Source organism: Corvus kubaryi, unplaced genomic scaffold (assembly GCF_017639235.1).
Source record: "Corvus kubaryi isolate FWS band 111438036 unplaced genomic scaffold, C.kubaryi_AGA036_p1.0 138, whole genome shotgun sequence".
In the NCBI taxonomy this organism is placed as follows: Eukaryota; Metazoa; Chordata; class Aves; order Passeriformes; family Corvidae; genus Corvus; species Corvus kubaryi.
Window position 1 is genome coordinate 11,206,749 of NW_024580672.1, and position 27,929 is coordinate 11,234,677.

At 46.4% G+C, this 27,929-nt stretch overlaps 1 protein-coding gene across 2 annotated transcripts in view; it reads left to right on the plus strand.

The window, feature by feature from the left end:
• The window catches only part of SUFU (SUFU negative regulator of hedgehog signaling), a 91,096-nt gene extending 63,918 nt beyond the window's left edge, over nucleotides 1–27,178 (plus strand). For both annotated transcript variants that reach the window (XM_042019210.1, XM_042019211.1), the window contains exons 9-12: nucleotides 2,833–2,967; nucleotides 4,433–4,571; nucleotides 17,596–17,664; nucleotides 20,833–27,178. In XM_042019210.1, the coding sequence (XP_041875144.1) occupies nucleotides 2,833–2,967; nucleotides 4,433–4,571; nucleotides 17,596–17,664; nucleotides 20,833–20,922 (433 nt within the window). In that variant the 3' untranslated portion in view covers nucleotides 20,923–27,178. The remainder of the gene's footprint in view (nucleotides 1–2,832; nucleotides 2,968–4,432; nucleotides 4,572–17,595; nucleotides 17,665–20,832) is intronic.
• The last annotated feature ends 751 nt before the right edge of the window (nucleotides 27,179–27,929 follow it).

Here is a 27,929-nt window from a genome sequence, read left to right on the forward strand (position 1 = left end):
TTCATCTGGGCTATCACCCTTTGGAAGGGTCAGCACAAGAATTTTCAATCTCAAAGAGAGAATTTTAATGGGTCTTTCTGAGTCTCTGTGTCATGCGACATTTTTCCGAGTCTGAAAGTGATGGCACTGTGGCTTCCTGATGTGTTATGTGAAGTCCACAATACACACTTCTTGTTTAGAAGGGTCTACCTTAGACCTTTAACCTTAGAAGGTTATTTGGTTTCTGCTATTGGAGTTTCACCCTTAATTTTAAATACCTGAAATTGTGTGAGTTCCTCTGAAAGGAAACAAGAGACACAGAGAATGAGTATTTTGGAAAAATTTTGTTGAAAGGATTAATCCTTTCATGTCATTCAAAGTATTAACTACCATTTTGCTTCACCTTTTTGACAGAAGGGCTGGTTACTTATTAATGTGAAGTCATAATTATTGACAGCCCTAAAGTCATGACAGTTCCGTTTGATAGTTATACATTAGTCAACATCTTCTCTTGAGCATGTAATGACAAACGGCATTTGCTGGTTTTAATAAGACTCAGAAAGCTTTGCCCCTTGCCTCCAGAATATTGTCGTCATTCCTATTATTGCATTAACAACCGGAGGCTGTTTCCCCTCCGGACTGCAGCCCCATTGTGCTCACAGCTATACTGCCTAGCATGGTGCAAACCTAAACACCCACATTCAGCTCGGAGGGATTTGGAGCCCAGGGGTATGGGGAGCTGTCCTGCAGCTCTCTGTCCTGCTGAAGCACTAACCTTACACCATGGATTGCCTGGGAAGGCTGTTCTGGGATGTCCCCATGTCTGGAATGCTTAGGCAGTCCAGGTGAGCAGGGCACAGTCTCTGGTCTCTAGCAGTAACATTGTTGTAAAACGCCTGATCCACTCCACAGTGCCTAAACTCTGTGCATTTAGGAGTGCAAGTTTATGGCTTGCTTGAAAATCATGCGTTGCTAATGGCTGACCCTTTTGGTAGGGGCTGATAAATGAATGAATGGAAGCTGTAGACCACAGGCTGACTTTCCCACAGCTCACTGTGTATATAAGATCTGATAAGGAAGTTGAGACAAAGCTTAGCTTAAGGTCAACTGATCATTAATCAACTGTAACTGCACTTCTCAGGTAATCATCCTGAAAAATGCTGGCCTGCTCCACTCTTTGAAGACCCCACCTAGAAAGAGCTGTAAAATGTTTGCTGAAGTAGATTAAACACAACTTTAAGTGCCACACGTAGACTACAAAGCATGTTGTGTCTTTGCTCCAGGGTTAACCCACTAAACTGACACTCTGCTGACTGTCAGTCCATCAGCCCACCCTGTGCATAAGCTGCATCCTGAGCTACCATGTCCCTGCTGGATCCCTTATTACTTTTGTCTGTTGCTAAAGCAGAAAATGGGACATGTTTTACAGTTTTTATCTTGCAGAGAGCTGCGCTGCTCTGATATCTTTTTTTCTGCATGCCTCTGACCTGGCCATGCAGTGTATTTGCAGGTTGGACCATGAGGTATCAGAGTTTAACTGTTTCAGAGTGGGCAGCTCAGCAGCATGGGTGAAGGGCTCACCTGGGACTAGGGGACCTGGCGGAAGCAACAGGCTGATCTGCACTGGAATTCACACTGAACTGCACTACTATGTATGTGGTTGATGGGAGTAATTTTGGGACAGCCCTCAAAGATAAAATCAAGTAAAGGTGTCATCTAGGTCAGCTCATGAGGGTGAAGCTGATTCTTTACAATCATTTCCACATGTACATTAAAGACAGTTCAACTGGGATGAAGGAAGGATCCAGGCTTGTTTTAACAGTGTTCTCAAATGGAGCCACAGCTTGATAGCCTTGTTTGGCTTTTGGTCCTTGTGGCACAATGGAGGCACATTGCAATGTGGAGTCTCAGTGCCTTCCTGCTTTCCCTGACCCTCTCCTCTGGCAATTCTGTACTGTAGAAACTATCTTAACAAAGTCTTACCTCTGTTAAGTTCATGTGGAATGCCAGGTGACAAAAATATAAATCATTTATCAGACACTTCTCATCAGTCCATGTCATCCATAAAAGTCATAACCCACCCTGTCCTTTATTCTTTGTTCCAGATTGTCAAGTAAGGGATCATGCTGATGCTCTTTGAACATATAAAGTGTTTATGGTCAAGTATTTTGAGATAGATCATTTTATTATCTAGAGGATTTGGTCTGGCAAAGTTCCTAATCATGTAACAGCATAACCTTGTTTTAGCTTCAGAATATGCTGGTCTTGCAGAAAAGAAGGAATAAGAAAGCAAAGTTACCATTGTCTTAAAGCAGCCCGACTTACAAGGGAAAAGAGTCTGTGAATCTCCTACTTATCGCATGGAGATGCTGTCTTTTGGCTGTTGCACTTGATTCTGGTGGAAGCAGGAGATTCTCAAAGCCTTTTGGTTGAACTGTGCAAAAAAAGGCACAAAGGACTGGACAGCTCTTTCCTGCAGGCCACTGCCTGAAAAATCCTGAAGATAAAGCAAAAGCAGGAGGGAGGACACACCTGGTAATTCTTCCAAACCATTTTATTGTGTTTGGAGTTTTGGACACTTTGGTTTTGCTGCAGTTCTTTCCAGAAATTTTTTTATATATATATAAGGGAGGGATGTACCATGTGCATGCATGAATTCAGATCCTAGGTTGGCAAATCAAGGTGAAGAGCTGCATGCTGGGATTGGTAGTCTGAGCGAGGCTGTCTCTGCAGGAGTGCTGAAAACTCAGATCTGTCTTTGTAACAGTTTTTTCCTGTGTCCTTCAATATTTGCAGACAAAATAGCACACAGTACCAGAATCCTGAATATGTGTGTTTTGTCTGTTCTCTCAGAAGCCGTAAGGACAGTTTGGAAAGCGAGAGCTCAGCAGCCATCATTCCTCATGAGCTGATCCGCACGAGACAGCTGGAAAGCGTGCACCTGAAATTTAACCAGGAGTCCGGAGCGCTCATCCCCCTCTGTCTAAGGTGAGTGAAGCCATCCTCCTCCCCAGCCTGTGCTAACATGCTGCTTTTGCCTTGTGGCATTGTTTCACCATACAGACATGCATGCAATGGGTCTGTAAAGGCCAGAGCTTAGATATTTTGCCAAAATACATTAGAAACAGATGATTCTTTGCATGATTCTGTGCTCATCATGTTAAGATTGTTTCTCATTCTTTTTATGTCCTTCAGTGTCTTTTGAGTGCTGAAGCAGGACAGGGTTAGTATGGGGGTTTTTTTATAAGTCTAATGCTATCAACTCTGTGATAAAGAAGGGATGTCTTAACATACTCTGTCAAAGAAATCCTTTAAGTTATTCATTCTGACTTACGGACTCAGATAAGTGGTTGTGCAAAACCTGTTTGCAATCAGTTTATGCATAGAAGTGTGGGTTTTAGACAAATTATGTCACATTACTGAAGGAGCAACATGTGTGCATACTCTACACATTGTTTTTTGAAGGTAGTCTGTGCATATCACTGCCTTCTAGTTTTCCATAATTTCAGCCAGGATTATTTTTAAAAATCCCTGTGCAAATGTTTTAGTCCTTAAGATAAAGATGAACTGTCGGGTCAAGACAGATGATTGTAGGTGATTGAGTTACTTTAGCTTAATGAGTTACATGTTGGTAGTATCAGAGTTATCAGCAGCAGGTGCACACTTGCCTGGGCCTGTTGAGAAACCAATGGGAAAGTTAACGCAAATATATTTTATTTTACATCACAAATGTGTGAACAGTCTGTCCTGATCAGTTACCTCAGCTCATCTGACCAGCAGTAACTCATCAAGCAGCTGTGACTCTGGTAGGCACTAAATATATTACCTGAAGTTTTCCCTCTTGCATGTTAGAAGCCATGCATGTGTGTCACAGATGCTCTGAGCTGAAATACCAGAGCCATGATTTTCCCTTGCATTGAATGAAAAAAGGGAAGTCATACTGTAGATGGTCGTGTATGTGTTTTCTAGGCATTTGCTCAAATAAATACAGGTGACATTGGTCAAGCACCAGGGCAATTGATTGCTAGGTATTGTCACAGTAGGTAAGTTCGGCCCCAGCAATGAACCTCCTTAGGAATGCATCTTCACATTCCCACACAATGTGGAGTCTGGATTCTCTTCTGTAGTTTCCATCTTACTAGAAAACTGGCAGTCACTTGCCTTTACATACATCAGCAACTCATCATGGGGATAGGCACGAAATGGGATTGAGATGCATTCTAGCTCTAGTAACAAGATCCTGAGATTAAGGAGGAAGATGAGGGGTAACTCCCTGCCTCAGAAGGAGGCTTGTGACCTCCTTTTTGGAGCTAATCATTCTCATATTCCTGAAAAGTTAATAGTTGCTGCCTTCAAAATAGTTTCCCATGCTGATGGCAGAAACAATAGTGGTACATCTCCATAGTCGTGTTGAACGCCCTCTCGACTCATGCACGTGTGTTTAATTCCCCAGGGGAAGGCTCTTACATGGACGGCACTTTACGTATAAAAGTATTACAGGAGATACAGCAATCACGTTTGTATCAACGGGAGTGGAAGGAGCCTTTGCTACAGAGGAGCACCCCTATGCAGCGCACGGACCTTGGTTACAAGTGAGAAAGCCTCCTTCCTGGTTTTCCCCTTTCTTCCTTTACTGTGACCTAAAAATTACTTTGCTAAGGGCTTATGTTGTTTAAAAGTGTAACAAACCTGTATTTTTTGCTGCAACGTCTCTCATAGCTCTTGCACAATATTTTCAGTAATTATGGCCTCAAAAAATAATGGTGAAATGTCACTATTTATATTAGTGGAACTCAAATTGATAATTGACTGGAAAATTCAGAAATCATTTGTGAATACAGTACTATCTATTTCCTGAAGTCGGTGAATGCTTTATAGGCTGTATTTATTCTTGATTTCTTCCAGAAAGGAATTTGGGGAGGCAGAGTGGAATGACCTAAACAAGAATGGAGCCAGGGCAGAAGAGCTAGAAAGCTGTGGGACTGTGATCCTGCAAAGCCAAGATCTCAGTTTGACATCATCCCAAATGGGAGAGCAGCACAGAGAGCAATGCCTTTCAGTTTTAGCTCTTTTCTATTGATTCTTTGACAAAAGCTCTTGGTTGCTTGAAGCACCCACACATTTTTTGCACCCACATGTTTTTGGTGTCACAGATATTCCCTGGAAAATCCCCATCTGCTTGGAGTTGACGGTCAGCCCTAGAGCAGTGATGCACTAATGATGTGACAGTGTAGCACTATTCTACCCTTGAATTTCTTTATGGCTATAAGCATATTTTTGAAAAATAAAAAGCTTGAAGGAGTGTGTTAATGCAGAAAAGCCCATTTCTGAGGGACTGTGTGTGCAGTATGTCCCTGCCTTCACTGTAACTGTAGCATTCCTGCCTCCCCTTCTGTTTTGAAGACAGGGGGTTGTTTCAGCATTGCAATGTTGCAGTTAGCCTTCCAATGACTTGTTTTCACGGCATTTTGCAGCCCACATTCATATGTCTGGAGGACATCATACCTTGGAATCTGTATGACTTGTAAAGGAGCTGATCTTGGCCAGAAGCATCTTGTGTGTAGGGATTTTCAAAGAGCCTGCATGCTTTGATTGTTCTGACTGGAAAGTGCAATGCTCCTGTAATGATTAACACCAAAGAGTCAGGTTTAAGGGTGGGTCATTTGCTGTTGGTTCCTGTGCTTGCCAACACATGATACACAGGATCTTGTGACTGTGTTAACTCCAAACACAAGTGTTTGTTTGCATTTACATCACATCTCAAAATATATTGATGTGTGGAGTAGTCAAGTAACCTCTAAACAGTGAAGAATGGCAATAATTATGTCACCATTCAGACATGTTAACCCTTATGAACCTGGCTGTTTTCATGCCTGTTACTTTGGTGCTGAAAAATGTGTAAGATTTTTGGAGTATGTGGGATGGAAAGGTGAAGAATTGCTGGCTCAGATGGTAGGGAGAAGCAAGTTCCCTTGCTTCTCTCCTACACAAGGTCAGTGTAATGGATCTTCTTGTCTGACATGACCAGCTCTGCTGCTTACCCCTGCCCTGTCCTGTGTTGAGTACAAAGGAGGACAGGCTGAAGGGGGGAGGAAGGGAGGCTAAAAGTAGCATGGGACAGCAGGAGTAGCACCCAGTTGTGAGATACATCTGGGAGTGTCTGAGACTCTTGGCTTAGTATGCAATGGAAGTCTTGATCTGTGCTCAGTCATCCCTTGTGGTGTTGGGAGCAGGGGAGGGGGAGGTTCATGTGGCTTTGCTTCAGAAGTAATAGAAGTTGTGGTGCATAAAATTTCCGAGGAGAGCTGTGTTTGGTTTAGTCCATTGCAGCCTGGGCTGGCTGAGTTGGCAAGCCCTGCTAAGCTTTCACAGCAAGGCCCAGAGAGGATTTTCCTCCTTCCTCGCTTGGGACCCCAGGCACAGCAAGGAGCTCCAAGGAGAATTGGTGGCTGGAAGCACATTACTGCAATGCAGGGTCATGTTGCAAAGACAAGTAGAAGGAGGAACTGTGGAGGAGAGGAGACATGGCAGGCTTTTCCTCCTGTAGACTTTTTCCCTATCTTAGCGTAGAAATAAGAGCCTGAAAAATCCCAGCCTCAACTCTGCAGCAGCCAGAGACTGACTTCCCTTGAGCCTGGGCTTTGGTGCAGTGAGAGCCCAAACCTGCAGACTAAACACAGTACCTCCTGTTTACATCTCGAGGGCTGGAGTGGAGCATGTCCAAGGTGGGACAGGCCAGAGAGCTGCTGTCTATTAGCCCCTGCTGCCCGGGCTGAGCAATGAGCTGAGAGTCACTGGGCTCCGGTGGAGGGTTAGCAGATGACAGGAGTTTGGCAGGTCCCAGCACCATTCCTACCAGACAGGTGTCCATAACACCACTGCAGCTGGTACTCAGCGGGAACCATTTTAGCAGTCTCAGCAGAAAAAGTAAGGAGTCATTAGACCACAGAGATTGTACGCCCCATTTCTATCAACAGTCTTTCCAGGTCACGTTTGAGGCATGTTAGTAGGGGAAGCCTGTCCTGCTGCTGCCCATGCTCTGGGGATGATTAGATTATTTCATTCTCCAGAGCTGTCAAATTGGCACCTTTCCCAAGTACTTGGAATTTTTTTTTTTTTTATTTAAGTAACATTTAATTAGTTCTAAGAAGCTAAATTCTATTAAAGGTCTAAGCATGTTAGGCTGGTTTATTTCTGAACTCCTTCCACTGTGTCATGTATTGTTGAATAGGGAAATTGCTTTAACTCAGAAATGTACAAACCTATTCAAGAAGTCCTCCTTGTTAACACTAGACTCCTGTTTATATGCTAGTTACTGTGGCAAAGTCTCTGATGTGTAACACTTGAATTAACATTACACATGATCAAAGGCTTCTGCGGTTCTTTCTTCCACTCCCCCTTTCCCCAGTGCTGTGACTGCAGAGCCCCCACATTGCCTCCTAAGCACCTCTCCACCGCTTTCCAAGGGGTAGATGTTCCACATGCCCAGGGAAAGACTGTGCAGGAGATGTCTGGCCCCATGTTGGAGGGTTAAGAATGCTGATCATGCAGACAGATTCCAACATAAACTGCCCCACAGTGACATTCGTATTTGTGGTGGCGTGTCCAAGGTTCTTGGTCCAATGTCTGAGCTGTGCCAAGTGTGCAATTCATCACAGAGTGACCTTGTTTGTCTCTAAAACATTCCCAAAGCAAGGTGAGGTTGTGCGTGTGTTCTCCCTCCCTTACTTTTGTTCCGACAGATGATAGAGGCGCTCTGTTGAAATGTGTTACTGATCAAGCCTGTCCCAATAAAGTTGCCTGAGCCTTTAATACATATTAATATTATCCTGGGGTAGTTTATGTCAAAGCCTGTCAGCATGCATCATCCTTTGGGAATTACCATCATTAAGTCTCCAGTGATGGGAGTCAGGACATGCTTCTGCAAAGCTCCTCTGCTTTTATGTGGAGCTCTCTGCCCGTCTAGCACAAAGCAGGCTGTTCTCCCCTCCTGCCTTGCTCACCTGGACTGCTTGCTCTCCCCAGAGGGGAGAAGGAGGTTTGTTTAACTCTACCTTTAGATAATTTCTGCTCCTGCTGCTTTAGGCAGTCATTGTTCTAGGCAAGAAGATGACACTCAAGTCTTTGATCATGTGCAACGTACATGTTACGCATCAGATATTGCTGCAGACTCTGACATACAAGCCAATACAGTGCAGTAAAAACAAACCTATAGTTAGAGTCCTCATTAACTGTAAAATCTAGCACACAGAATGTAAGAAATATCTCTGCACTTTAGCCTTGCCCCTGTTACACATGTGTATTTCAATGCAATATCTAATGGAAGAATCATACATATTTTTAACAGAGTGTGCCTGCCTCATTCACTGCACAGAGATGCAGTGTGTTTGGGATATGAATGAGGAGTGTGGAGTAAAGTAGACTGTTGCCTATAGGACTTCCACTTTGTTTATTTGTTAAAATTGGAAAGTGTGTAACGAATGAGGCAGGTAATTGCAGAAAAATCACAATAGTCTTACAGTGAAGCCTGTTAAATGTTGCCCTGGAGAATTGGGTCCTGTTCCTGCCTCTACTACTCTTTTCTTTCTCAGTGCTATTCCAGAGTCTTAAGCTAAAGTGTTCTCACCTGGCAAGTGAGTTTGTGTTCCTCATTTTATGGATGCCCAGCTCAAGACCTGAGGGCTGATCTGTGTTCCCATTGACAGGAGGAGGTCAGGAGGAATTCCCTTGTGGATACCCCTCTGCTCCACAGGGCTAAGTGGACTGGAAAACACGGATCTGCGTCTTGAGATGGGCACTCAGAAGAAGTAGACATTCAGATTCAACTTTCTCTTCCCTCATTTTCCTATGTCTGTTTAGAAGAACCTTCTTCCAGTCATCCTGTGAAGAATGTAATGAATTCAGTGCTTGCCGGGCATTCCAGCTCCACAGATGAACCCCAGAAACAATTTCAAGAAGAGATTAAAATTTTGTTATTGCAGGTCAGGAGAGAGAAAGGATTTCTTTGGGACAAGGGTTCTGCCTGGAAGCCGTGGTCAAAGACCCATGTTTGTCTTCCTGCTCTTGCAGATTTTCTCTGTGACTTAATATATTAAAATATTAAATCTCTACTTCCTTGAGCCTCCATCCCCCATCTGCATGGAGGGGAGCACTTCCCTGCCTCGCAGAAATGTGAGGCTGAGAGAGTGGTGGACAGTAAGATTGGGTACTTCCAGTGTTATCCTTGCTGGCAGTAGTTGGATGGAGCATACTAAATAAAGGGAAAGAAAGGAGGAGAGAACGGGGAAGCAAGTTGAATGATAATGAAAAGAAATGATGACTAATGCTGCATTCCGTGAGCAGAACCATCCTGAGGACTGAGCAGGGCAGAGGTCTTGCTGGAGAAAAACTGCAGGTGATCCTGTGATTACAGATTTGTTTCATGAGGCAGACACGTGCTGGGGCCAAATGGCATAGTCTGTGCAGCAATTTCCAAAGTTTGTATGACAGTGTCACTGGTCTCTGAGTGCAGAGGGTATTTTTTCCAAATAATTTACTTGGGTTTGGGACTAATCCTGTTAGGCAGGTGAACACTATGGATCATTGGCACTTGGCACCCCCTGATTGTCAGCACAAGGTGGGTGTCTCTGTGTGAGCTGAAGAGCTTACAGCAGTGCTGGAGTGTTATCCTCTGGCACCAGGCACTGCTGGGGGGCCCTTTTTGCTCGCCTCCCATCCCAGTAGGTTCCCAATGTCCATCTGACAGCATGTGGATGTTAAGGCTGTGGAAATGGAGTTCTCCAGTCTCCTTGCCCTTTGTTGTCCCCAGTTTTGGCATCTGATCTGCCCTTCATCCTGTTTTTCTGTGTCTCCGTCTTCCCCTCATCCTGGCCTGTCTCTGCTTTCCTCTCCTCTCCTTCATTCAAGTTGGAAAAATCCTTCTCCTCCTCCTCCACATGGTCTGACTTCCAGCAGAAAGACTGAGAATGCTGGAGAGCTTCCCTGCCATTAGTCCTGATATGCCTGGTGACATAGCAATCCCTCACCTCTCAGAGGAATGATCAGAGGAAAAATCACTCCTTTGCTACCTCTGCCCTGTGTTTGGGGCAGAACTGCCTTGGGCACATGTTCAATGAAGAAGGGCTCTTCATTTCTCATAAAGGCTATGGGCAAACAGTACCTTCAGAGACTTCTGACTTAGCAGAGCATTTTTATCATCAGGAGAAAGACTTTTCCTTGTCCTCCAGAGCACTTCTTTGCTAATCTTCATCACCCTCCTCATAAGGGATAGTTCTTGTGCCAACAAAATTATCATATGAATTCGCTAGTACTGTCAAAATACACTCTTTCCAAAATACCTCTCTCGATTCCTTTTTCCCTAAAAACCTTTAGAAAAAAATGAAAAACAAGGCATCCAGCATGGAAAAATAAGTTGAGGCTTAGGACAGCAAGGTCAAACCTCTCATAGAAAATGTTAAATGTGCCTGTAGGCAGGATAGGTACATGGAAGCCGTGGGAAGCATCCAGCATGCAGGAGCTATCAACATGTGCTATCTATGCTGGCAGTCACAGCAGAGGGGGGATTACTGTGAGCAGGGTCATGGGGGATGATCCATTCTTTTGGTTTGGCAACCTAAGTGAAAAATCTGGGAAAGAAGATCAGACTGAGCCCAATCTTTAAATATTTTCAGTTTTTCTTGCTGAAACAAAAGCCTTAAAGAGACCAAAAGCTGAAATAAAATCCTTTTATGTTGAATGAAACCAGAAATAAGAAAATTTTCTTCAATAAAAACAGGGAAAAAAATCTAGTTTTGCAGAATAGGTCTGGAGTTGTTAGAAGTTTGCCTTCTCTAATCAATACTTGAGGGATATAATACTCATGTAGGATATGAGAAACTCATATTTTATTTCTTTCCTTTAATTTGAACCCCTATTTCTACTTTTTTGCTTTATGGGCACCACAACTATAGGGTATTTTGGTTCTTCCTCAGCTCATCCAATTGGAGTTGTTCCACATCATATAAAACACTGAATTAGTCACAGAGACAGAGTGCACAAGAGAATGACTTTGTTCCGGTAGAGTCAGGACATTCCCCTGGAAATGAGCACACCTGGTTCTTCTATCTGCTAGACCACACGTTAAATCATTTATGCACATTGGCATAATGGCAGCAACAGAGGTTAAAAGCAACATTTGAAAGAGCTACTCTGATGCTCAAGATGCTCACTTGTAAGTGGTAGCTATGGGTTGTGTCCCATAGTCCATAGTCATCCTCTCTTGAAGACACAGGATTGATTTTTGGTCTCCCCACACTTGAATAGATGTGTCATTCTTAGCATGGTGAGTTTAAGGACAACACCCACAAGCTGCTTTGAGTTGTGTACAACTACAGCCTGCTCTTCTCCAAAGCAATTTTATGTGTCTACTCATGAAATTTTTTTTCAGAATCTTTTGAGTGACTTCCCCCAAATTCTTGAGCAGATCTTAGAAATCTAAGCTAACAGTTGTCCAGTAAGTTTATCGTGTTCTCCAAACATCCCCCAAAATCTTACTGCATTATCCCTTTGTGTTCTTCTACCTCACAGCTGAATGAGACACTGGGAGACATTTAGTCTAGGCTAGAAATGCACCGTTAGAACATGATGATCCTCCCGATGTCAACTCTCCTGCAGCATGTTCTCTAGTACTTTGTCCAGGCTAGTTTGGATGAGTCAGGTTCTTTCATCCTTCTTAATCTGACTGACTGTCTATCCTGCCACCTAATGCCCCTCCCTTGCCATTCAAACTACATTTTGGCTACTTCATGTAGGTTGTCTTCCACCCACTTAGTGCATTCCTTGAAATGCCTGTTCTTCCTTTGCTTTTTCTCTCTGAAAGTATTGGATTTGCCTGTTGTCTTGGCTCCCTTGTCAGCCCTTTCCCCAGCTGAGCCAAATTTTATGTATTGAATCAAAGAAGCCTTGTCTGCACGATGGATCTCATCAGTCTGGGCTCTAAGGAGCTCAGGTCCTCGGGATCAGCCTTGTGACTGGGAATGTCACGAAAAGATCCCACAAGGTCAAAATCTTTCAGTGTCATCCTATACTTCCTCTTCTGGGATTGTAACATCATGGTGTGAAGCAATAAGGTCCCTGAGGCATCTGTGAGTGGATGTTTCTCCTTTACAAGGGGCGTTGTGAATCTCCTGGAAGAGCAGCAGTGGAATTTCCCATCAGAGGTGTTTGTTGCAATACTGACACCTTTGAGGCTGTAGTGGGAGCTGTGATGGATTCAGGCAGCAAGATGGCCTTTTCAGACAGTGTCAGGGCTGGCCCAGTGTAGAACAATGATGTGACAAGGCCTCTGCCCCGAACCACTTGCAGTGTGAGCAAAGCAGTGCAAAGAAGGCCAGGTCAAGGAGAGAGCGGAGAGGTGGGCTGGGGAGTGCCTGTGGCACAACACATGGTTCATCAGGGGATTGTTATTGGTGGAAATTTCAGTGGGAAAGGCTGACACACTTCAACTTAACTTTTTGCTGTGCTGCCAGCAAGAATTAAGCTGAAATATTTTCAGGGCAAAGGACTCCTAAAAGTTGCTGGATATTTGCAGATGTAACAGATGATTTGACTTAGGATACAACTGTTCCACCTGTTCCAGGCATAGCACCCAATGGATGAACAGTTTCTTAGGAGGGTTTATGGTTTTCATAGGGGTTTACTGCAATGTGTCCTCACCTTCTCTGGCTGGACATACAGGCCAGCTCTGTACTAAGTCCAGAACTAATAAAACATGGTTTCCTTTCTTTGACAAACCTGCTAGAAAAACAACTTGCGGTGTTTAATGCAAACAGAGCACTAGGGCAAAGTGTGTGATTGTTTGTTTTTTTCCTAGGTAGGCAAGAAAATTGAGTATTATTAGTGAAAGCCTCTGCTTCGGTGTAGCTGGGCCGTTTGCTTTTGTCTTGCCCTGGGCAAAGCATGTTTCTTTAAGTTGGGCAGAGCTGCAGCTTGATTCCTAGCTCAGCTTCTGAGAGTCTTCCTTGGTCAAAATCTTGCCAGCTGTGCCAGGCATTAAACATTGGTGTGACCTCTGTCCCCAGCAGCCTTTTCTGAGCTGAGAACTTCAATCCCTTATGGCAGTGTTGAACCCTGTAGTGAGAGATGGGGTGTTAACTATGAGGTGGTACCCATAAGCTGACTATAAACTCTTTTAATGTTTTACTAAGCACCAGTTGCTTTCAAAGTCAGCCGAACTCATCTGGAGCCCCATGATCTTGTGTACCCTTCTAGATTTCATCCGTTTTCATATGCCTGCAGCTGTGTACCTGTAACAAGTCATGATACAGATTTCTCAGCCAGCTGTGGATATGAAAGCTTCAACACAGAAAGCTTCAACACAGACTGCTTCAGGTGACCCACAGGTGAGCCCTGTGGATACGAAGTAGATTTCAGCAAGCTCAGGTGAGACTTGCCACGAGAGGGAGACAGCATGTGTTTCCTGAGCACATCCACCTGAATGAGACAGCCTAGCCTGGTGTTCTGTAACATGTCTGGACACTGGCAGCTGTTAGTGAAGTAGTGAGAACTCAAACTTCAGACCTCAGTTGTGCGGTAGGTACCTGTGATAGAAAACAGGGACTTATCTTCTGGCTAGTCGTCATCTTCCAACCATCTGTAGCATGACTCAGTGCCACAAAATACAAAGCAAATGGAATCCAGATCTGCTGGCAATGGTTTAGCACGTGTCCAGGCCTCTCTAGGTCAGGTCCAGGACATCCTGGTGCAAGCAGGACTGCGCAGCACCCAAGGAGATGTTTCAGATACCTGCAGCTGGCTGGTGGAGCCGTTCACTGTTCATTCTGCACAGCCATTGCACAGGCTGAGCTGCACCCTGTGACCAGCTTCGGCAGGCTGAGTGTTTGCACAGGGCTGTGAAAACACAGCGCTGCGAGCACTGGGCTGCTGCGGCACCCAGGACACCTGCTCGGGACTGCTCCTTTGCTTCCTCAGCACCAGCTGAGAGATTTCATGGGAGAAGAGGCTTGTTCAGTGTACATGGGATGGTTTTGCTTGCCCTCCAGATTGCATTGGCTTTTCCCATGGCTGCAGCACAACAGTGGGGCTCTGTTTTCCTTTGGGAAGGGAATAAGCTGCTTCATCATTGTGATCTCTGTGCAGTGTCCTGTTGATAAGATCAGTCAACAGCATCAGAGGAAAACTCTAGATTCAGTTCTGAAGTAGAAAGTGAGTGAGGCCTATTTGTTTAATTTGAGCTTCTAAGGTTTAAATCCCAGAGGAAATTAAATTAGGTGCCTAGAGCAATGGCAGTCTGTCATGTTTATTTGCTGGGAATGTCACCTTTAATATTGTGCACATACAATGTGTGTGTGTTAATGTAATGGGGTATCATACTGTGCAGGAGCAGACACGCTACAAGAACTGGAAACGTGAACTCTTGTGAGTGAGGGGCGCTGAGATAGGATTGGATTTATTCTCAGCCTTCTTTGTAAGACTCACTCACCAGAACGAAGGTGGTTTTGCCAATTGCAGGTGTGGATGGCAGTCTGATCACCAGCACAGGTGTTGGTGCTCTTGGGCCGTTTTGATTGGGCTACTCCTAACAGCAGAAATCTTGTCTAGACGCGAATCCAGGATGACAATACTTCTTGCTTCCAAGCCCTCTTAAGCAGTTGGTGTCCTGCTGGCACATGCCTTCCCCCTGCATGCTCAGGAGAGTCCCAAGAGTGCCAGTTTCCTGTGTTGAGGGACGTGACTGCTTGTACATTTGGTTACACCTGCACTTTGGAGTCTCCCTTCTTCTCCAGGAAGGAAGGCAGGTCTCCCCAGCAGTGTGGGGTAGGAGAATTTGGGGTGGGGTTTTTTCTGACTTGGACTGTTAAGGACGGGCTCTGAGACACACACTGTGCGTGTGAATGTCACTCCAGCAGTTTGTCATTGCAGCCTGTGACGCCTGCCCTCCACCAAAGTTAACTGTCCACGCAGGGCTTGCAGAAGGTACTGCGATCTTTCCTCATGTGCTGCACAGAGCAGGCTGCCATTGCTTTGAGCTCCCAAATGCAGCTGAGCTGAGCTGTGGTCTCCTGTCTCGCTCCACTTGTCAGACCTTTCAGGGAGCCAGTTCAGCTCAGTACCTCAGTGGAATTTGTGCTTTTTTTTGGCTGGATTAGCAAAATTCACTGAGAGAGGGCAGTGAGCTGTAGACGGGCTCAGCCATCTTAAGGCATTGCACCCCAGTTGCAGTGCTAGGCACAGTGCTTCACGTAGCTTCGTCCCTAGCCAAGACCTGACCTGTCCCCTCCTTCATTCTCTCTACCCTTTTCTGTTTACCCCTGCATACCCTGTCTTGTTTTCCTACAGCCTCAGAGCAGCTGGCTGCCTTGCACACATGGCTCCCATTTCTCTCCTGCCTGTGGCACCTTGGGAGCGCCCAGGGGTCTTCCTGCTGCGCTTGTCTTCTAGTATCCCTGCCAAAGCTGCAGCTCCTCATTCCTGCTCTGTCACCCATCCCAACCTCTGGCATTTTTGCTCATCCGTGGATGGCTGAATATTCATTTCCTCCTGGCCCGATTGCTGTGAATACCAATTCCTCCTCCTTTTTTCCGGCTGTTCTGTAGATTTTGATGTCTGCCAAATTGTTTTCATTCCCTCACCCCACTGCAGACTGCGCCTCCACAGAAAGCGATCCGCTCGGTGCAGAGCCCCAGCTCCCCACCCAGCCCTTCCTCCTGAGCTGAGCGATCAGGTTGCCCTCCTGCCTCCAACAGGGACAGACTTCTCCCTCCTCCTGCAAACAGCCAACAAATGAGTGTCTCCAGTTCAACAGGCACAAGAGTTGCAAGCCCCTGCAAGGAGACTGCTGCAGTTTGCGTTGGCACTGCGTGTTTCAGTGCAATGTTCCTCAGCTTGCCAGTCTGCAGATTGGTGCCAGGTTGCAGAGTCCTGTCCAAAGCAGCAAGCTCCTGGCTCCAAGCTGAAGCAGAGTTTTTTCAGGCTCGAGGTATGATCAGAAAGGCCTGATAAAGGTGCCTGCATTCATGCTGAGCAGCTTGGTCATAAGCCCTGGCCTGGAGCCTGCTGCAGGTTGAAGCTAAGTGAAGAGGTGAATGTAGTGGAGAGGGGAGTTTGTGGTTCCCTCATCCCCCAGGAAATCTGTGTGTAGTGCCAGCAGCATGGCAATATTGAGGGGAGAAGACTGCAGACACCTTGGATTTAGATTTGGTGGTTTTTTGATCTCCTCTCTTGCCCAACAAAAGAAGAAAGGGAAACCAGGGTCTTCCCTTTCTCTTTCTGTCCAACAGTCCTGCTTATGTGTTGCCAAAATGGAGCCCAGAGGCTTCCACTTGCCCATGGCATCCTGGCAGTCACTCGCTCTCCACTGGTGTTACTGGCCCTAAGCAGCCAGTGAGTACAGGAGGTTGGCTTCCTGCAGAGCAGTGGGACAGCCTGGCTGCCCCTCTTCCAGATGTGAGGTGGAGGGCAGTGCAATTGGCCACTTAGCTCCACCAGTGTTTGGTGCTAGAACAGTCCCTTCTTTGAAGCACAGAGCTCATGGCTGGGAATAACAGGGAAAGAGAGAGTGAGAAAGGGGGCATGTGAATAGTGGGCTCTTCTGGATGGAAAGTAATGCCAGAGAGGAGGAAAGGGTGGACCAGAGGAAGGAAAGGAGGAGCAGGGGGAAAGAAACAAACCTGTAGGCTAAAATGGGAATAATAATCCACTGGATGCTGCTGCAACCTAACTCCCAGGAATGCTGCTCCAAGGCCCCCTCACTGCGTGGGGATGTTTGCCTGGTCCTGCACTGCCGTCTCTGCTCCTGTGCCAAGCCAGCTGTCCTGCCTGGAGCTCTGGCCTTTACGGCTGTTGTGAAGAGGGCAGGATGTGTTTGCTTTTGCCTATCACGTATTTTTTTAAAGAGGGTGGGAGTTCCTCTGCTTGAATTCCCGGGGCTGATTTCTCCTGTGATGTCTCTGGTTTCTGTGACTTAGGGGACTACATGGAGTTGGGGTCGTGGTGCTCATCTGGGACTTTTGACTTGACAGCAGCTGTTTTGGACTGCTTCATGCTTGCCAGCCTGGCTTTGAGATGGGCCAAAGCTTTCCCAGCACAGGCACACAGGATGGGCCTCACATGGGCACTTCTGGGAGCACTTCCCATACCCAGCATCTGGTTCACGTGAACAATGTGCTGTACTGGGGTCAGGCCCTTCCCCATGCCCAGAGCACCAGTTCTGTATGGGTCTCTGGCTCTTCCTATGCTGCTATTTCCTGATTAAACTGTGAGCTTAACTTCAATGGATCAGATGAAAAGTGGCCGTCTCCTACTGTCTCTACAACAGTTGTTATCTTGACCCTTTTTCCTCCTTCCCCACTCTTTCTGTCTAAATCTGAGCCTCTAATTTTAGACTGGGGAAGATAATTGAGGGTCAAAAAAGATTGCTGTATAATTTCAACTTTTTTTCAGTGGTTGGGGTGGAAGACAAAGTTAGGAGCTTCTTGCCCTTAAGCCTTTGTATTGTGGGAAAGAAGGACATAGGAGGAGTGAGTTGGTACAGTCTGCTCTCTGTAGAAGTCATGCTGTTCCTTGCAATTAGCTAAAACTAAGAGTGTAAAGCCATAAATTACTGTATTTCCTTTGCAGATCCTATTGACTGAAGAGTTCGTAGAGAGAATGCTGGAAGATTTAGAAGATCTGAATTCTCCAGAGGAAGTAAGGCTGCAACATTCCTGTATCTTCCATGTACTGTCCCAGAGAGCTCAGCCCATCCTGCAGCTTGCCTTTGATCCTCCCCTCAGCCTGCAGGCTGCAGCCCTGCCCCATCCATAGACTTGAGGCCATGCTAAGCCTTCACATCTGCTGTGAACTACTGAGGCACTGAGAGAAGGGATTGCAAGAAATACAAGACAGGGATAGGTATTAAGGGAGACTCTGCGTTTTCATTTCCATCAGCATCTGTCCCAGCATGGTGTCTGAGCACCCTGAATCAAAGCAGTGTGGCCCCTGGGCCAGGTGGCAGGATTTCCTCCATGCCATGCATAGATAATGTCCTTGCCAGCAGCTCCTAGCACATCACCTTCTCTTCTTTCAGAAAGGCTAAAAGTGGTGGCAGCACATTTACTTTTGAACAATCTGTTGTATGGGCCTCCTTTTTTGGGTTTGGTAAGCAGGCAGGGCTGTTTCACATCTGCTACTTAGCCTTCACCTGCTGGCCCTGCACAGTGCGCAAAGAACCATCTCCAGTCTGGAAGCATTACAGCAACAGCCAGGGGAGCTTTATAAAGCTGGTACTAAACTTCCCACTGCCATGTGATCTCTTCCTGGGGAACATTTAACACCCCGTCTCCCATGCATGCCATATAAATATTCTGCTCGACTTCAAAGAGCAGTGGCAGAAATGACATGTAATATTTTTAATCCCATTTTTTACAGCTCCCTGCAGACTCTAAAGAAACTTTCCTTGGCTTGTAGAGCAGCCCTCCCATCCCTTGCTCTGCTCCCCTCCCCCCAGGAAAATCTCAGGGCTCTAATTGTTTAATCCAGAGTTGACTTAATGCCAGGGTGTTCTTCACTGTGTGAGTGAGGGGAGCACGCTGCTGGCTGTGCAGTGACTTTCAGGCCAGCTTTTATCCAGTTAAACCTAATCCAAAGCTCATTTTTGCTAGTGACATGGAAGCCCGGAGCACTTTGGTTTGAAGGCCATTTAGTGAAGGCTTTGGACGGCTCATGTTCCTTCGCTGTCCACTGAGGCAAAGAGCATGGCAGCTCCTGGCACAGCAACCGGGTGTTCGGTTCCGACTCACTGTGACTTTGCTGAATTAAAAAGTGAAAAATAAACAGATGCAAAAGATGACTTCTCCAAGAGGATTGCTTTGGAACCACTGCTGTTTATAAAAAGGAAAATACTTGAGATGAAATGTGATCTTTCAGCATCCAGATTCCTCCAAGGATTTGTAATTTGCAGGATCCCGGGTTGGGCCAACTGAAAGCATTCCCCAGCAGCCCTGACTGTTGTTGATGATGTTCATGTGGTAGAACGAAGTGCTGTGAGGAGTCTTTCCTTTGCTGCATAAAGAGCCACCTGTGTTAAGTGAAATTAAGTGAAATAATCTGTCTGAGTATCTTTAGCATGTTTTTCACATGTCCTAGACAGCGAACTCAGAATTCCCTGGGCAGTGCAGGGCCAGTAGATTACACAGTGCAAGCTATACCCTGGGTTTGAGTTTATGAAAACCATAAATGGGACTTGAGCTGTTTGTTTCCTAGAGGATAATGAACAGGCATTTGGGGTAGCCTCTATCCTGAAGAATCCTCCTGCTGTGTCCCCAGATCATGGGTCAGACCATGAACCACCAGCCCAGCATATTTAGGTCAATGGATACCAAGTGCAGGTTACCCTCATGGGCAGCTGCAAATGGAGCAAGGTCAGGAGCAAATTCATGTTAGAGACAGCCTTGCTGTGGAGCAGACAGCTGGAGGGGATCTCCTTTAGCAGGAACCTCACACTGAGCCTGTCTTAATGTCCATCAGAAACAGGGTGCTTATGGGAAGAAGACCAAGTAATTTGATAAAGACTGATGATTTGCAAGTTGCTGTCCCCTTGTGCCAGCTCTCTCATTCAAACACCCCCTGGGAAGCCTCTGGTACTGCTGGCCTCAGTCTGAGGACTCTCCTAGGAGAGGACCACTGCACCCATAATCACTCTGAATTAGCCACCTCCAGGGCAGATTGTCACTGGTGGTGTTGGGTCCCTGTGAGATTCCTCCCTGGGAGTCCCATCAGGGTGTCAGGGAGTATTGTAGGGCGAGGCAGTGCAACACCAGGTGCAGAATAGTTTTGAAAACAAAATGATCCTGCAAACAGGCTTCCAGAGCTATCCCCCATGGGGTTTGGGTCCTCAGGCTGAGCACTGGGATTGCATGAAATGCCTATGCAGAACTGGTTGCCATTCAGCTGTGGATGGGGCATATTTGTAGCCTAAGAGATTCCACCCCACACCTTCCGCCCCCACCCCAGAGCTGTGTTTGAGAGACCTTTGTCAATGCTTGGTCACTGGCCATGTGGTTGTGAGAAGGGCTGGTGGTAAGGCTCCTTGGAGCTCTGTCCCTGCATGGTTGTGTTTGGGTTGATGTTGGGGTGACTTCCTAGCCTAAGGAGTGGCATCAGGATGGGACCAGTGGACTTGCCTTGTTTGGGAAACATTGGCCACAGACAGTGCTGTGTAAACCAGACTGGGGCAAAAAATCTCCCTTCTGTGTGCTTCAACCAGTGTTTGCAAAACAGCCTGAGCAGGTGAGTGCCTGTGTGAGCACAAGGCGTTGTAGAGCTCTGCAAGGCCTTTGTGCCAGAGATGGGAAGGACTGGAGCAGGAATGCTGTGCAGGCACATTGGCTCTCCCCAGCCAGGGCAGCAGTTTGCCTGGCATCCAGCAGAGCTGTGATGGCTCACCTACATTCCACCCTGAATGAGGAGGGGTTTCAGACCTGCCCTAAGTCTCCCTTTAAAGCAAATGTGGGCTCTGGGGGCTGGGCTGGGTGAAAGGAGAGGGACATGGTTAGATAGGAGGGAAGACACTTCTGCAGATCTTCACAGAGGTTGGGAAGGGGAAATGGTGATGGGGCAGAAACCCTCCAAAATTCATCTGATGAAATAAACAGCGCTTGGGCTGAAAGCTCAGAACTTTCCTTTGGCAGCTGAGACAGGCCACATTATCTAATGTCCACTGCTGTCCAAAACATACTGATGGGGAAATGTTTTCTTAGTGGCCTCTTGTTTTAAAAAATAATAATAACATGGGGCTGCCTGCCTTTGCAACAATTTTGTTTTTTCTGTGCAGATTGCAGTGATACACATTAACTGGTTCTCTTTACTGTCTTACAGTTTAAACTTCCAAAGGAGTACAGCTGGCCTGAAAAGAAACTGAAAGTTTCCATCTTGCCAGATGCCGTGTTCGACAACCCACTGCATTAGAGCTGAATTACACTCTTCTAACAACTGGGAGAGCCAAGTTACTGTCCATTACCCAGTGACTCACAGGATAATTAATGCAGTAAAAACTCTGCCTGCAAATAAAAAGAGTTTGCTGCACAACCACTGCAAACAGAAGAGGAGCTACTCAGCACCAGCCCAGACTGAACTGAGCCCTTTCCTTTATCCCTCCCAAGGCTGAACTCTCTGGGAACAGCCTGCGTATGTGTGAGTGTGAGTGAGAAATATTTAACTATGAAAATTAGTAGTAAGAATCCTTTCTCTCTCCTAGCTGCAGAACTCTCCTCTGCCTTAGCCCAGGGTGTAGACACTCTGCACGCCTGTATTTACACATACATTTCTGCCAGGTGCGAGCCTATAATCCATGGATTAAATGTTCTTTACGTGACTCTGGAGTCCTTTTGTTAGCCAAACTTTTACTGACTGCAGAACTGTTCTTCCATGTGCTATTTTTTTTTCTCTTTTCAGAAACGGAATGGTATTTCCCCTGTTTAAAGGAGGCCAAAAGCTCACATGCTTGAAGCTGAACAGATTTAAGGATGAACTTTCTAGTTCAGTCAAGAAAAACAAATCCAGATCCTCCCTGCCCTCAAATTAGGCATGTTTTTTAAGTGTTGGTCTTGGTGCTATTAGCTATGGTATCGCTGCAAACAGAGGCAACTTTATTCTCGTGCATCCTGTCCTTGCGCCTGAACCCCAGGGAAGGTCACAACCTCTGGTTTTGCACAAGCAGGAGGAAGAAAGCTACCGGGGCGGGGGAGATCTCCTGTTTACAGTGTGTTTATCTTTAAAGAGATACTGTCAAGTATTTTTTCCTTGCTATTGTACAGAATTTGAGAAGCTAGAAAGGATCGTTTGTTCACAGGGACAACTTCAGCAGCTCTGCAGGATAGGGGGCTGCTTGAAAGCTTATGAAGTGGAGATCTCTGCTGCCCTGGCATAACAGAGAGGAGACTCAGCCTCAATGAAGCCAACTATTCTCCCTGTTCCAGCAGGGTTGTGCCCTAGTGCAGCTCCCTTTTCCCCTCTAGCTTTGCTGTGGTGGCTCTTATTGCTGACCTTCCTTTTTTCAGATAGGTTTGAACTGTAAAGCATCAAAACCAGTGTGCAAAGACACTCTCTCTAGATCCCTGTGGCTTCCTCCTTGGAGCAAAACATGTGCAGAGGAGCCGGTCTCTGCAGTGCCAGGTTGTGTCTCTGCATCAGCTGCTGGCCCTGTGGATACGCTGCAGCAAACCACCGCAGGCTTTACCCCCTGCTGCTGCTGCAGGTTGTTTCTGATGCATATTCCCCAGCCTTCCTCTGCCCATTGTCTTTTGGTGACAACTCTTCACTCCTTGTCAGGGGAGGTGCAGCTTTCCTTCCACCCCTTTCTGCCTACAAGATAACTTGGTGGTTTATGCGCAGTTGCTGTGTGATCCTAATACAAGTATAACAAAAGCTTTTAACACTTAACTCCCCATATCAAACAGCAAAGTCCAGGATGCCTCACAGTACCCCAGGGTTGGTTTTGTGTTTGTTTTCTGATTTAATTTCTTCCCAGCACAGTCAGCTTTGATGTTTTCTGCATATATTTGAGGCCAGTTAATGTTGGTCAAGAAGCAGAGCTAGGAGCCACAAAGCTTTCCTTGGACTTGCTACAGAATTCCTCTGTGGCCTCAGGCGAGTCACTCAATGTCTCTCTGTGCAGAGAGGGTGACTGTTGACTAGAGGGCTGTAGGACCTACCGAAGCATGCCAGGGTTTGCAGGGGAGGGCGTGCTTTGTGTACAAAGTAGTATTTGTATTATTATAATTGTTTTTATATTATAATTTAAGGCAGGCCAAATGCAGGGTCCAACACTGCTCTGCAGAACCTTCCTTTCTGCAAAGCTATGAAAGCAATTTACATGTAAATGAGTTTGTCATTTTGTCTGAACTCAGAGGATCATCTTAAAATCCTGCTGTGAAAGAACAAACTTTCAGATATCTGCATGTGCCAGCCAGAGTGATTTCTGTGCTGTGGCAGGCTGCATTCATCCATGGGATCTCTTGGCCAGTTTTCATTGTCCTGGTTAGCGCTAAGCATCCCTTCTGCATTGTAGATGTATGTGCAGGGGATAGCGTGGGTGAGAAAGCGGCATGATAACCTACCAGTCCAGCTTCAAAAACAACGTGCCCAAGTGTCCCACCTCAAGATAATGGGCAAACAGATGGTTGTGGAGGTGGGGGAAAGGCAAGGGCAGCAACTACAATTTTGTCCCAAAGCCATCCAACAGTAGCCCATGGATGCTCTTGTACGAGCTTGCTGGGGGTGCTGCAGCAGAGCTGGCCTGTTGCCACGGTGCTGGCTGCTCTTCCTCGTTTCCAGATGCTAGCTCTCATTAAAAGGAGCTTAAAATCCACATCTTTGTGGAGAAGAGACATTTGGAAGGTCAATTGTTGCTGTTACTGCAGAGATCAGCACAGGGCAGAGAGAAGTCCATCAGACCCTCTCTGGGCTCTGACACACATCTGGAAAGCTTGGGACCTCCTGCCCTGTGAACTCTTCAAGCCGTCACAGCAGGGATGTGGTGCTGTATGCAGGGAAAGCACCTCCTCCAAGCTGGCTTGTGCTCCAGTTCTGCCTTTCTCATGCAAGTGTTTTCCTCACCATATTTACTCTCATCAGATGCTCTGGGCTGGGTTTCCATTGACTTCAGAGGGAGCACACTGAATGCATGTGATAATCCACCCAGTATCCTTGTGTGTGTGTGTATTTTTGTTCCATGTCATGTATTTATATATAGTTCTGTGTATTTGAGTTATGAACAGGTGGCATGCCAGAAATCTCTATTTCTGAGACACTTTCTCACAGATCTTTGCTGGTAGCCACATAACAATTGAGGGGGGAAGGCTTGAAGGGAAGGAAGTGAAATCTTCCTATTTAGGTAAGGGGGGAAATATTAGACAAATAATTGCTAAAATAGAATTCTGTATCTTATTGTTAGAGCAACTACGAGAAGCTGGTGGAAGTCAGCCCTTAAGCTCCCTGGTTGTGTCGCTGCCTCTCAGCAAGTTATCTAGGAGTAAGAAAGTTGCAGTTACTCAGTATCACCCACAGGACATCCCCTCATGATTCACATCAAGTTTGCAACCGTGCCAAAGGCTTACTCATTGGCAAGTAAATGAGATGTGAAGTTTGGTTATTTTCTTCTTGGGGCAAGAGGACATGTCTGTGTGTGAAAGAAATGGAAAAGAAACCTTTGTATTTTAGTGAGCAAGTAGTTTGAAAGAGGGAAGTGCATCAGTGTTAATAAATGCCACGGTGTTTTTCTAGCCCAAACCTGCTGAGATGGTAGGTGCACTGGTGCTGATGTTTTTCTAGATTGTGTAGAAGGCCTGAAGCAGGTTTGTATGGAACCAAACCCTGTGAGGCTTGTGTTGGCCAAAGACAGTGACCTGAATGGAAATGAAAGCAGTTTAGAGGCAGTGAGTACAGGCTTCCTCCCTCCTGAAGAAATCTGGCAATGCAGGTCAATTTGGATATTTGGAAAGATGAACAGCCTTGAAAATCCAACATGTGACAGCAATTCTGAAACAGGAGAAGTCCTAAAAGCCAGGGCTACTCTCTCTTTCTCAATTTCTGATTAAAAACAGGACAAGGAATGTATAATTTCAGTATTAAAGTATGTAGGGTGTGATCTGAGCAGAGCAGTCAGTCTTGTAGCTGCTGTGACTGTATTTTCAGTGGCTTAGAAAGGTGGTGCCTGCTGTGTCTAATTCTTTGAGGACGGTATATATTGGTTTTACTCTATGTGGAATTGCCAACAGTGATTTGAAATTATATTCTGAAGCTCTTCACTTCAAATATTCAGTTGCTCTTGGGTGGCTTTTGAAATTACACTATCAGGTCATCAAATGGTCTTGGGAGAAGTGAGGGTTGTGGTGTTTTTCATCTGGGACCAATAGAAATATTTTTTAAAAACCCAAAACACTTGAAAGCAATGCTTGTCTCTTCCCTCCTCCTAGGTTGGCATCCAGAGTCCATGTCCTGCTTTTCCAGCTTGTATCTGGCCAGGGCAAGGCAGCATCACGTCAGGTGGGGAGAAAAGCTTCAGGCCAGAGGAAACCCTTAGACCCATGTGTCCAATTTTCCCCTAGCCCATGGCCTTGCACCTTCTGGCTCCACTGTATCAAGTCATGGGCTTCAGCCCCTGCTCTGTTGCAGCCAGGTGAGGAGGGGCTCCAGCACCAGGAGAGCCCTTCCACCTCTCAGGGACTTGGTCCTCTAAGTGACTGCCCTCCCCTGAGAGAACACATTGTGCCTTAATTTTTCCTGTGAGTGAAGCTGCAAGGGCAGACGAACTGTCGCGCAACCAAGAATTTCTTTCTGTGCATCTGTCCCTATCGATAAATGCCAGCCTGCACAGCAGCCAGACTATATCCAAAACAATCTAAAAATCCACATTTGCCTGTGGGGTTCACCTCTTAAGGTTTTAAAGCTGGATTTAGGGCTCTCAACCTAACAAGCTCTCTTTCAACCTACTATTTTTATAACATTTTCTTCTGTTGTGCAGCATCTGCTTGTTCTCTTTTCTTTTAGAAAAACCCAACCCTTGTGTTTGACATGAGTCCAAAATTTCAAATGGAGAATAGGCCTGAGGTTGCAAATGTGTTTTAAACCTGGTCCCGTATCGACTTGTCTCTCAGGCAGTGAACCTGTCGTGTATCGTACTTCACCACCTCTTCATTTCTACCATGATTCTGTTTCCCCTAAAGTTGCTGACAGACCATAAAATCATCATAAGTGGCACATCAGTTCACAAATGTCATTTCTAGTCTGCTGTGAAGGGGCTGCCCCATCCCTTTCCCTCACTGGAAGATCATGGCATCGTTCACCATTTGGCTCGTGGAGCCCCAAGAGCAGGAGAGGAATATCAGCCCAGGAAGGGCTGCACATGGCAGATGTGGCCTGTTGTTTTTAAACTGTCCTGATGCTGTGCCTGCCCTCTTTAAAAAGATGAAGAGAGAGAGAAAAAAACCCAACCTCGAAAAGCCAGAGGAAAATTTCCTGCTGATTGTCGTGTTTTGCAAACACTGGTCTTTTCTCTTGCCCTCTCCCTCCACTCCCAACGAGGCTGGAGATGAAAATGGCTCCTTTGTTCCTTTCCCTGGGGCCCAACTGCAGCGAAAGTGCGGCTCCGGAAACTCTCCACTGCACGAGCGGCGAGGGTGGGAGGGACTGAGCTGTCACCGTATGCGGTGGGTCCTACATAAACACGGCACGTTGACAATGCCCCGAGCAGGATGGGAGCAGAAGGGCTCTGTGGTGCTGGTGATGAGGCTCCTGTGCCGTTCTTCCTGCAGAAGCAAGTGGGATGCAAAACCCACAGGGGCTGAGGAAGGGGAGGTGGGTATGAGTGGCCATGTTGTCCTGGTAGGGACTGATCACTGGCAGGGGGGCCTCTGGGCTTTTGGCTTTCCCCAAAGTGGGAATTTGCAGCCCCATGGAAGCAGGCAGCATCCCACAAGGGGCTTGTAGTGATGCCCTGGCCCCACACACTGGGATGCTCCTTGCACCCATCCAGCCCTGTAGTCCTGGTACTCTGAGTTTAGCCATGGTCATGCTCCAAACCCAAGCTTAGTCTTTCAAAACCCTTCTGTTGTCCAGCCCAAGCTGGACACACCAACTTTTCCCTTTCTTTAAAGGGATGGAGGTTTTGCCTCTCGCTGGAGACACTACTTGTTTTGTGTGCTGAATGGTTTCTGCAAATCCTGGAGCAAAGGCAAGGTTCCCAGGGCAGGGGACACATGGGTGACTGGGACCACAGCGAACCCTGACCTCTGGGGCTGTCCTTGCAGCCCAGAGGTGAACCTGTCAGTACTTCAGCTGTGTGTCTGTGTGTGTGTGCGTGTGTGTGTGTGTGTGTGTGTGGTCTGTGGGCGCAGGGGTCATGTGGATGGAGGAGCCCCAGGACACTCCTGACAGGGGGCTGGAAGGAGCCTGTGTTTCTGTGGCCGGTGTACCCGTACCTTGTAGATGGCCTTTCTTCCCTCTCCCCTCTTCCTTTTTTTTATAAAAGACAAAAAACAAATGGAAAGCTAAACTAGCAGAGGTTTTTAAATATTTTATATTAGTTTCTAATGTAAATTCTTACATTGTTATTGCAGTGCTGGGTGTGTTTCGCCTGCACATGACTTTTTGTAATATTTTTGTGAATCACTAAACTTTTTTTTTCCTCCCGTGTATTCTAAGTGCATTAAAGGTATTTGCAGAATGGTCAGTGTCCTTCTCTGCGGGCAACATGGTGGAACCGACTGTCTCCTGCTCGGCTCTGCGACTCCTTTGGCAGCTCCTTCTCCTCACTGACACCTTCTTGCCCTGCTCCCAGGGAAACAGAGTCTCTTGCCCAGACCTCTGAAGTACAAGTGTGGGAGGGAAAGGGATCTTTTTTCCCCAAAAAAATCAGCAAAGGGACTGGTCCCAGGACCTGCCAGGTTCAGCATCTTCCATGAACATCTGCTGGTAAAACCCCTTGAGTCAAGGCAGCCCGAGTGCCCTGACAGCCAGGGTTTTCCATGCTATTTGCACAAGCTGGAATGGGGAGTGCTTGCACGTGGGTCGAAGGATGCAGCCAGTTGGCCGAGGGATGGCATCCTCGTCCACCGGCAGCGGAAGGAGGGAGCTGGGGTGAGTGTCAGGTCAGGTCCGTGTTCCTGTGCTCTGCCAAGTGCCTCCTGGCTTCAGTGGGATTTGTGGGGGTGTGGATGTGTGCACAGAGACCGAATATGTCGGAGAAGAGACACAGCAAACACTTATGAAAAAATATTACTGAGCTAATGTTGCAATGATTTCCCAGTAACGCAGAACGATTTTGCAGTAATCTTTTTACACTTCTCAGTAATAAATGCCTTTAAGGCCAGAGAGAAAGGGTGGAATATCTGGGCAGAGGGGGAAGGGAGATCACAGTGCTCAGAGGAAGGATGACAGGGAAAGGAAAGGATGGATAGAGAGCCAAAATCCAGCTT